Here is a 9936-nt window from a genome sequence, read left to right on the forward strand (position 1 = left end):
GGAATGTCACCAAAGAATGCTTGCCCACGCGTCCTCCACCATTAACTGTGAACAATATAATTCCCTTCCATGATTTCTCGATCGTTGTGCACGTCAAGCTGTGCTGCACACAGTTTCTCGCTGACGATCGGTAAAGTTGATAAATTAAACTTTTCCAAAAACTTGTCGGGAGCAGGGCAACAACATAATCTCCATTCAAATGTTTAACAAACACTTTTCTTGTTCGGGTTTAAGTTGGCAAGTGCCGGTTCTCCACAACAGAGCAAATAGCTTTCTGTGTCTCCATGTCCACAACAAACTACAACCGTGATTCGGCGTTTAGCGTCTACGTCACGGCTCTCAGCCCGCCCTCTGTTCGTTGATTGGACGGCCGTTTTGAGACCGGAGGAAAACCATAGACATTATATACGTAGACACCTCATGACGTGCTGGAACGCATCCAGCGCCATATTGGATGGGTCTCCTCACTGCACGCTAGCATCAGAGTCAACGGGAGTTAACGGAAAGAAAGCATACTATGGCCGTATTTTGTGCAGCTTACGGTTGCAATAACTGGCGCAGTATTGATTCCAGATCACATGGGATTACATTTCACAAGTAATATTGAACAATCATTTTGGTTATTTTACGTTATTATTCATAATATTATGTCAATGTTCAGCAGGAACTGGTACTCTCTCTCATGATCTCTCACAGTTTTTTCTTCACATTTGAAGGTTTCCCAGTGATACAGGCATGAGGAGGCAATGGGAAGTTGCTATAAAACGGGAGGGTTTTGTTGTGACAGAGTCGTCAAAGCTCTGTAGCAATGAGTATATAAACTCTGATTCGTTTTTAGCAACAGCCACTAGATGGCGCTTCAGTAGCGCGGCCGCTATTTGGAATGAAAATTCTCACAGCCAATTCATTCTCAATTCATTCATATTAAAATTAATTTAATACCTAATTACATAAAATACATAATTACGTAAACATACATAAAAATTGTGTACTAAAGTACTTTTTAAGTAAAAGTAAAAAAGTAGATGTTTAATGTACTTAAATATAAACCAAAAACTTGAAATTATGAAATGTAGTGGAGTAAAAATGATGATCCTATGCTTTGGATTATAAGTTTTCCAAAGAAAAACACTGATAAAATACAGATATTTGAAAATTTACTTTTATGTACAAGATTAAAACACTTAAGTAGTGTCTGCCTCTGTCAATATGCCATACTTAAAGAGCATAATACAAAGTATTTTAGGATAAAAGCAGTATTTTTCAATGTGTGGCAGCGTCCTGTATCATAACTAAATCTCTGCCGCTTATAACAACTCAAACCGTGTGAAAATCCGGTAAAAATTAGGGGAGTTATGATTATTCCTCATTAGAAATGAATGCAAGGGAGCGCACTGGAGACCCATCCAAGATGGCGGCCGCCCGTTACGTCAGCTCCAATAGACAGCTCAGTCTACGAGGTGTCTACGTATATAATGTCTATGAGGAAAACGGTTTTAATGGGAGGTATCTTAGACTGAGTACAGAAGCGTAATGAAATTTAGCGGAAGTACGAAGTCTGACGTAGTCAGGCTAGAAAAGTGCTTCCAAATACTCATTAAGTAATTTATAACAACTACATAACATGATAATATGATCCAAGTATACATGTTGATTGACTTAAAGGACAAGTTCGGTATTTTACACCCAAAGCCCTGTTTTCAGACTGTCCACGATGAAATAGAACGGCCTTGACTGAAATTTGGACATATGATGCTGGCCCGAGAATTTTCAGGTGTTTCTTGTATCACCTCCCACCTCTATAATGTGTGTGTATAGGTGCACTAGAACATGTACATGTTTATAATCTAAAAATAAAACAAAAAATGTTACATTTTAGAAAATGTTTAATTAGAAATATGAGCATCCGCATCAATGACGTTTATCCTTTTTGCTTATTTCACGTGGCATGACGAGTCAAATTAAAGATCATTGCAGACCAACTTTGGCCCTAATTTGGGCACCTCTGTTATATACCATAAAAAAGTTTGTATCTTTCATAATATTCATGAAAATCTTGTGGCTTCCAGCAGCTAATGAAGTTTTATTTTTGTGTTAAAATTGAAGATTTACAGTGTAACAGTATGATGCACTTCATGACATCAATACATAAGTCTTCATGAAACATGTATTAAACACGTGTGGAGGATGTCATCATCACTGTTGTCATGGCAACAGACAACCACATGCATCATGTCTTTTCTTATACAGCTCAGCCCAATAAACAATTATTTGCTCTATCACTATCGTTTCATGAACTTTGCGATAAAAAACCCAATAGTGTCACTGCTGGCGTGATGCTGAAGACTCTCAGAGGAAAGTGTGTGACTTTTCTCAGCCCAAAATAACTCTGGACGAAACCTCTGTAGTAGTTTTCGATGATCATGTGACAGTCCTGCCCCACGCATGCCCCCCGACCCCAAATGAGGCACCTAAAGAATGACAAAACATCTCTATCATCAGTGTAGATCTCATATCTGTCATGTAGTGTACAGTAAGTGTTTACCTGTGGTTCCAGTGTTAAACAGGGGAAAGTTTTAAGAGCCCAGGCCACCTGTTCTTCATTCTCAGCAAGTGTCACAGTACAGGTGCTATACACCAAAACACCTCCTTTCTTTAACAAACGCACCGCCTACAACATCACAAACAGCACCGGTGACTGACAGAGACATTCATAAAGAAATGAAATGAATATGCTGTTGTGTTATCTTACCGTTGTGAAGAGTTTTCTCTGCAGAGGTTGATATGAACAGACTTCTTTTAGACTCCAGCCGCAGCTCATGTTCGGTCTTTGACCCAATCCACTGCAGGGAGCGTCTAACAATATCCGGTCAAAACTCTCCTCAGGGAATGGGGGACCGTCAACAAATATACACAAATGCAAAATTAGTACACTGTAGAATCATGTGCTGTAAGAGTGTTTAAAGGATTACTCCACTTTCATAAATAAATTCAGATAATTTATTCACTACCATGTCATCCAAGATGGTTATGTCTTTGTTCAGTCGAGAAGAAATTAAGTTTTTTGAGGATTTTTCTCCATATAGTGGACTTCAGTGGACCTCAACATTTTACAGTTTCAATGCAGCTTTAAAGAGCTCTAAACGATCCCAAACCAAGACATAATGCTGCGTTCAGACCAGCCGCGGTAGAGGCGTCAAGCGCAAGTGATTTTAATGTTAAGTCAATGTAAAGATGTGTTGATGGGCGTCTGGAGGTCTCGCGGCACGGTTGACGCGATTCCGCCTCATTCGCGCGAATTGAGCGTTGGCGTGGGAAACGTGCGAGTTGAAAAATTTTAACTTTGGCGGAAAAACGCGCCACGTTAACCAATCAGGAGCTTGCTCTAGTAGTGATCTGATTACAGGAAGCGAGCGGAGTCGCAGAAGCCCCTCCCATGACGCAAATTTACACGTGAATGTCTCGATGGCTAGAATTTTCACGCACAAATGAAGCGAGTAAACTCAAAATGTTCAAGGGGCAAACTAGACACGTTAGACGCGAATTTGACACCTCAAACGTGGCTGGTGTGAACCCATGGTAAGGGTCTTATCTAGTGAAACCATTGGCTTTTCGCCAAAAAAATCGGTACTTCTAAACCACAACTTCTCGTCTTGCACTAGCCGTGTGATGCGACAGTGTGGCCTTATGTATTATGTAATCCCCGAGTGGCAACCTTCTGATCTTTCTAATGAAGCCAATACGAAAGTGACTTAAACTGCAATTCATCGACTGGCCACTACAGGCTCCAAAAGGGAGTCAATTTCCATAGACCTTCGTGTTAAAATGCCCAACTTTACAGTAGAAAATAATATGTTTACAGCCTGATACAAAAAGTGTTTTTGGTCTGTATAGCTAATTTTGCCCTTCATGACAACTGTAAGGGGGGTACATTTTTTTTAACTCCTCCGTTTAAATTATATTAACCTTTAAAGTTCTGCATAATTAAGGCCGTGGCCACTTTAGTGACAGCCACTGCTGTCACTAGAATCGAGCTAGGCGGGAGTGGTTTCAGCAACCAGTCACCTCAGCTTTACCCACATCCTGCCTCTTTACACATGTTCGGATATCCACGAGTGATGCGCAAGGTGGCAACGGCAGGCAACGTCTACTTTAAGCTTCAAAAACAATCTTCAGAAACCAATGGGTGACATCACGGACACTACGTCCATCTTTTTTTACACTCTATGGTAATCACATGAAAAGGTCACGCGTTACATATGTGAAACACACACTTGCGGATAATTTTAAACAATAAACGGACATTAAAGGTACAATTTGTAAGATATTTGCAGTAAAGTAGCCAGTGTTATATATTTTAATCTCTAATGTTTTCAACTACTTGTAAATCAGAAATTTGCCATTCTAAACAGTGACACGGGGCAGCGCCGTCGCCTGTCAATGACGTTAATATCCACGTAATATCCACGATTACTCTTTACCGCCTGCCACTGGCTGACGGCTCCCGTAAGCATACGAGCCAACCAAACGACCCAAGAAAAGTTTGGGACAAGAAGATCGAGGATCAGAGCTTCACAACAACCTTCAACTAAGCAGAGATGCCAATCTTGTTTGTGTTCTACTCGTCAGGTTAGTTGTTTTGATTCGTAACCCTACAAAAAAACTTTTGCTATTATGCTATTATATCAATCACAAGATAAGTTTGTAACATCTATGACTAACAATTTAGTTTTAACTAATAAAATAAAACAATATCAACACTTATAAAACTTGATTACTTCATCCGTTAACATGATTTCTTGTTCACATCTGATTGATGGTCATCAGCGATTAAGGTTAAAGACAACAAATCCCATCATTCCACACTGCTTTAAAGCATCATTAATATACGTCATTTTTATTATTTGAATCGTGGCGAGATGTGGTACATTTTTATTTATTGAAAATGCCTATGGTTTCACTTGATAAGACCCTTATGTCTGTTGGGATCATCTAGAGTCCTTTGAAGCTGCACTGAAACTGCAAACCGCCGAGGAGCACTAAAGTTCACCATATGGAGAAAAATCCTGGAATGTTTTCCTCAAAAAACTTAATTTCTTCTCGACTGAACAAAGAAAGACAAAAACATCCTGGATGACATGGGGGTGAACAAACCATCAGGATTGTTCTATAAAAGTGGAGTAATCCATTAAAGGCAGAAATGTGGAGGTAATTTTGTGTATAAGCCCAGTAAAATGCATTTATTTGATCTCAGGTTTCAGTATAAGTTTGGAGGTTTACCTGCACTGCACTCGTGTGTGATGTTCGAGCTCACCGCCTGTATGCTGTTATAGCAGTAAGCTTTAATACAATCCAACTTCAGACTCTTTGCATTCTGAATGATCTTCTCCATTTTGGATTTGATCTTTTCCAAAGCCACTACAGTCCCCTTTTGGGAAAAAAAATGATAAATGATAAAACTGATGTTTCTCATCAGTCACGTTGCTTTTGATCTCACAAATGTAATAATAAAATCATGGTTACATAAAGAATGAGTAAGAACTATTTGCTTAACACATGCAAACACAGTCCCCTGGTTTCTCATAAGAGATGCGATGTGTGTGGTTTTTCCTCCAGGAGCAGCACACATGTCCAGGATTCGTTCACCGGGTCGAGGTCCTAAAACATGACCCACGACCACAGACGGCAGGTTCTGCATGAACACATTCAGCAAAACTTATATAAACCTTCTTTTAAACAAAAACAGCCTTTCTTTGACCTCAGATGGTTGTTAAGCTCTCCTGACTTTATGTCTGCATGTCTGCTATACAACATGTGTTGATCTCATCTTACCTGCAGAAAAACGTCCTCTGTTAAAACTCCATCAAAGGAAGGACTTTGATAGAGAGGTTCAGTCATTCTGATCGCCAGACCCCTGAGAGAGACACAGAGAGAGACTGAATTTAATCTGATTGAAGGTTACGACAGTATCATTTACATGCACCCTAAACATTGTAATTTAATTAAAATGTTTATTTACATGTACATTCTATACAATCCCAACCAAACATCTGCGCAAGAGCACAGCCAGGGTTGCCAGATTGGTTAATCAAAACCAACCCAACAGCATCCCAATGACTATTCACAGCCCAAATAACAATAATAAACAAAATCTTTTCATCTTTAACCCGCAGAAAAAAAATCAACTCGCTGAAACAGTTTAATCTAAAGTCTGCAAAAAAGCAGAGGACTTGGCAACGCAGCACACAACATCTCTCATCAAGTTCAAGCTTTATCTCTGGATAAATGTAAAAAAGTTGAATTGGAGAAAGTTGTTCTTAAGACGTTTTCAGATCTAGGCAATGAAAACACACTGAAAGCACAATGCTATTTTATTGCTTTATGTAATGTTATGAAAGACATAAATGCTGCAGAATACAGCGCGTGACTCCATTACCTTAATAATGTGTGTTGCCATTGCCTTGCTATTGAATGTTTCTGTGATGAGAGTCATGTGATACATAAATAAGAGGTAAATATAAGATGTGAACTTGCACAATTCTTCAATATGATTACAAACAGATTATTTGGCTGCATGTAAATGTACGTACTGAGAATTGAACTCACTTGTTTGGTCCGTCTGAGCAGAATATTTCTGAGCGCTCCACCTGTGAAACTCCATTACCCAGAAACACTTTCTTTCCCTGAAACTCTTTGGCTCCTCGTGTGCATTTCCCATCAATGTCAGAAAACACAGACACCACATCACCTGCCTTCATGACTGAAAACACACAAACACACACAAATGGTTCTTTTTGTTAAGATGGTGTATAATAATGTTTCATCAGAATGATCCTAAACACTTATGTGTTATGTCTGTTTGCACATTGTACATTTTCAGCAAACAACCCCTCATTTCTGTTTCTACAACTGTGCAGATTATAAAGCATAGATTCAGCCATGTGGATTACTTCTGCAGAGGATGGATGCACTTTTTTCTACCATTATAAGTTTGGAAACTAATTTACTAAAATAATTCCAAATGTGTTTGTCTGAAAGATGATGGATATATGTATCTTGGATTACTTGAGGATGAGTAAATCATGGGGTTATTTTAATATTTGGCTGGATCCGATATTTTCGTAGATCCATCAGAATCGTTTCAGAAAGAGTCACAATACATTAATAAATCAATCGGTTTCCCCATCATGTGACATGAATGTGTGCTGCTCACATTTTGGGGCGCTCAGGACACCAGGAGTGAAGACATGAGCACCTCTGAGTACAGCATTACCACACTGAGCACCAACAATCACCTCAGAGTCCAGTGAATCAACACACCTGTACACAAACACACACTATCATCATCACACAACTGTACACACACAAACACTTCAACAGTTGTGCACTGAGAGCTATAGCATACTTTACAGGGTAAAACATGAACAACAGCCCGTTTATTATTTCACATTAGGTCAAACTACTATAGTTATCTAGAGTTGCAAAATTCTGGGAATTTTAAGGCTGGAAACTTTCCATGGGAATAAACTGGGAATTAAAAAAAATCCCAAATTAATTAAAACAACAGAGTTGCCTATAACAGGGAACTGTTGAATAATTTAGTTTAAAACAACAAGATTTAATGCAATTTCAGTTGAATTTGGTTGAACCGTGCACATTCCTCAGTCACATGCACACAGCACACTGCTTACTGAAGGGCCATTGAGGCCACACCCCCTGCATGTACCTGCATTCTCCCATAACATGCACGTAAAATCATCATTTATTGAATCCTGCACATAAAATAATCTCCATCTTTGCATGTTTTTACGTAATTTAATTACATTAATTTGTTTAAAACATCCTTGTGCTGTGTAAGCTAGTGTGCAACAACAGTATATAATTGTAAAGAAGATAAATACACTGAATGAGAAAACTGCAATTTTAAACTGCAACTGTAAACTGTTGGGGTCCAATAAAGTCTTAAAATCCTGGAATGTTTTCCTCAAACAACTTAATTATTTCTCGACTAAAGAGAAAGACATCACAGGGTTCCCACACCTTAGTTCAGTGGTTCCCAAACTTTTTCAACATGCGGCCCCCTTGTGTACGGTGCATTCCTTCGCTGCCCCCCAAAGAAAATTTGTGACAAAAAAACTGTTCTGAAACTCAACATTTTAATAAAAAAAAACATTAAATTATACAAAAATAGTGCTTTTGGTTAGTAGCCTATTTTTTTAGGTTTAATTACACAGAATTCATGATAAATTAATGGGTCAGGGAACAACAGTTACATACGTAACCCGAGACGTTTTCATGTGTCAAACACAACTATGCATATAAGCATTTTGGTATGAATCAACATTCGCATACAGAAGATAAAAGCATTTAAAGTGAACAGTTTAGTAGTGTGCTTAAAAAGTCTAGATTTTTATGATATTATCCTACACTACACAGGAAAAAAATATGGATTTGTTCTATGTATGTATACTTTCAAAAACTTCCCATGCCCTTGAATTTTTCCCCCACAGATTCACGAACGTTCAAGGAATTCAAGGACCCGTGGGAACCCTGACACCAACATTTTGGATGAAAATGGGGGTGAGTAAATTATCAGGATTTTTTTTTTTTTTTTAAGAAAATTTAGTATTCCTTTAATTTCCCTAAATTTCCAAATAATTAAGTTTCCAATTTGGAACATTTTTAAAATTCCCCAGATTAATTTCCCATGAAAAGTTTCTGGAAATTTATCGGAAACATTCCACCCCTTTGTAATGTAATAATATTAAAAGTAAAGAGTCAGTCAAATACTGAACAAAGATTAAAAATATGCTTAGAGATGAAGTAAAAACAACAGAAATCTGAGCTGTTGTGAAGATCTTACCTCGGGCCATGAACTGGAACCAGCAGAACATCTGGAAGATGTGAGTGAGTATGAATGACTGCAGGAGAACCACGGCCTTCATGAGAACTTATCTGCTACCAAACAAATCAAGTTTAAAGTTTCAATCCCACACTACAGATAACACTTAATGCACATACATACACACCTGAGTGATGTGTTGTTGTAGTTTGTGTTGAATATCACGCAGCGGATGCAGGTGTGTGCTCGCCCTCACACAGGTGAACATGGGTGGATGAGAGAGACATGACAGCAGAGCCTCGAACGCCCGCTCGGCTTCATCTTTACCAACCTCACTCACTACCTACAGATACAAGACATCAAAAACCATATCAACAAACTACTTACTTCATCTTATATTACTACATGAACAAGTATTAGAATAAAGTGTAAACCTCATGGTGGGTATAAACACTGTGTAGATGATCTCGTACTTCTGGCTTTAGGGCAAGCTGAGGGAAAACTGACATTCCTCTGTCGAAAAACACATAGATTAAATATCAAATGACAGCATAATTTAATGCTATAGTGATAAAACCAAGACTTAAAATCAGTGTAGTGGCAGATTCAATACCATAGTAGACTGATGACGTCAGATGGTAAATAAACAGGGGGCACACATGGGAGTAATAATATCGGAATGTAAATGATGCTAGAGCATGTTATTACTTCACATAGCTGTCAAAGTCAACCAGAACACGTGACGATACTTTTGTAACATCTATTGTTTTATTATATAAAAACTAACAGACCGACAGTGTTTGCACAATTCCTTAAAACACAAAAGCACTTGTTTTAAAATATTCAAATATTTCCTATGAACACCATAGTATTTTCACCGTAGTCCTTCGATAATACCATGGTATTCTTAGGGCACTTGATACTTGCAGACATTTACTTACATTGTAAAGGTTGAAAGTCTGAAATGTTTTTAACCGGGTCCTACGTGTTTATTTCTTTAAACGGCCACATGCGTGTAACGATCAGCGCTTCCGTATACAGGGTGACCCCGCCCACTGCAATGACGCGATTCAATCACGTGATTGTGACATGCG

At 38.5% G+C, this 9936-nt stretch overlaps 1 protein-coding gene across 2 annotated transcripts; it reads right to left on the reverse strand.

Annotated features, from left to right (window-relative positions):
- Window positions 1-2068: 2068 nt before the first annotated feature.
- nsun6 (NOP2/Sun RNA methyltransferase 6) lies at window positions 2069-9934 on the reverse strand. Of its 2 annotated transcripts, none has more exons than XM_073859597.1 (12): window positions 9784-9934; window positions 9277-9355; window positions 9030-9185; window positions 8864-8955; window positions 7214-7320; window positions 6607-6760; window positions 5833-5914; window positions 5565-5692; window positions 5281-5420; window positions 2753-2901; window positions 2546-2671; window positions 2069-2471 (listed from the first exon to the last, which is right to left on the reverse strand). In XM_073859597.1, the coding sequence occupies exons 2-12, from the start codon at window positions 9349-9351 to the stop codon at window positions 2283-2285; spliced, it is 1398 nt and encodes a 465-aa protein (XP_073715698.1). In that variant the 5' UTR covers window positions 9352-9355; window positions 9784-9934; the 3' UTR covers window positions 2069-2282. The 2 variants fall into 2 exon arrangements, with proteins under 2 accessions (XP_073715698.1, XP_073715697.1); XM_073859596.1 differs by having other exon boundaries at window positions 8864-8958.
- Between the last annotated feature and the right edge of the window lie 2 nt (window positions 9935-9936).

The sequence above is a fragment of the Misgurnus anguillicaudatus genome, chromosome 21, assembly GCF_027580225.2.
Source record: "Misgurnus anguillicaudatus chromosome 21, ASM2758022v2, whole genome shotgun sequence".
In the NCBI taxonomy this organism is placed as follows: Eukaryota; Metazoa; Chordata; class Actinopteri; order Cypriniformes; family Cobitidae; genus Misgurnus; species Misgurnus anguillicaudatus.

Bases quoted from the DNA above. Each gene is read 5' to 3' on its own strand.
- nsun6 (XM_073859596.1), bottom strand. From the start codon at position 9,351: ATGTCAGTTTTCCCTCAGCTTGCCCTAAAGCCAGAAGTACGAGATCAT. The intron at 7,321-8,863 runs GTAAGATCTTCA...GTTTGTGTACAG, and splicing joins GTTCCAGTTCATGGCCCGAG to GTGTGTTGATTCACTGGACT. The intron at 5,693-5,832 runs GTAAGATGAGAT...GTGTTCATGCAG, and splicing joins CAGAGGACGTTTTTCTGCAG to AACCTGCCGTCTGTGGTCGT.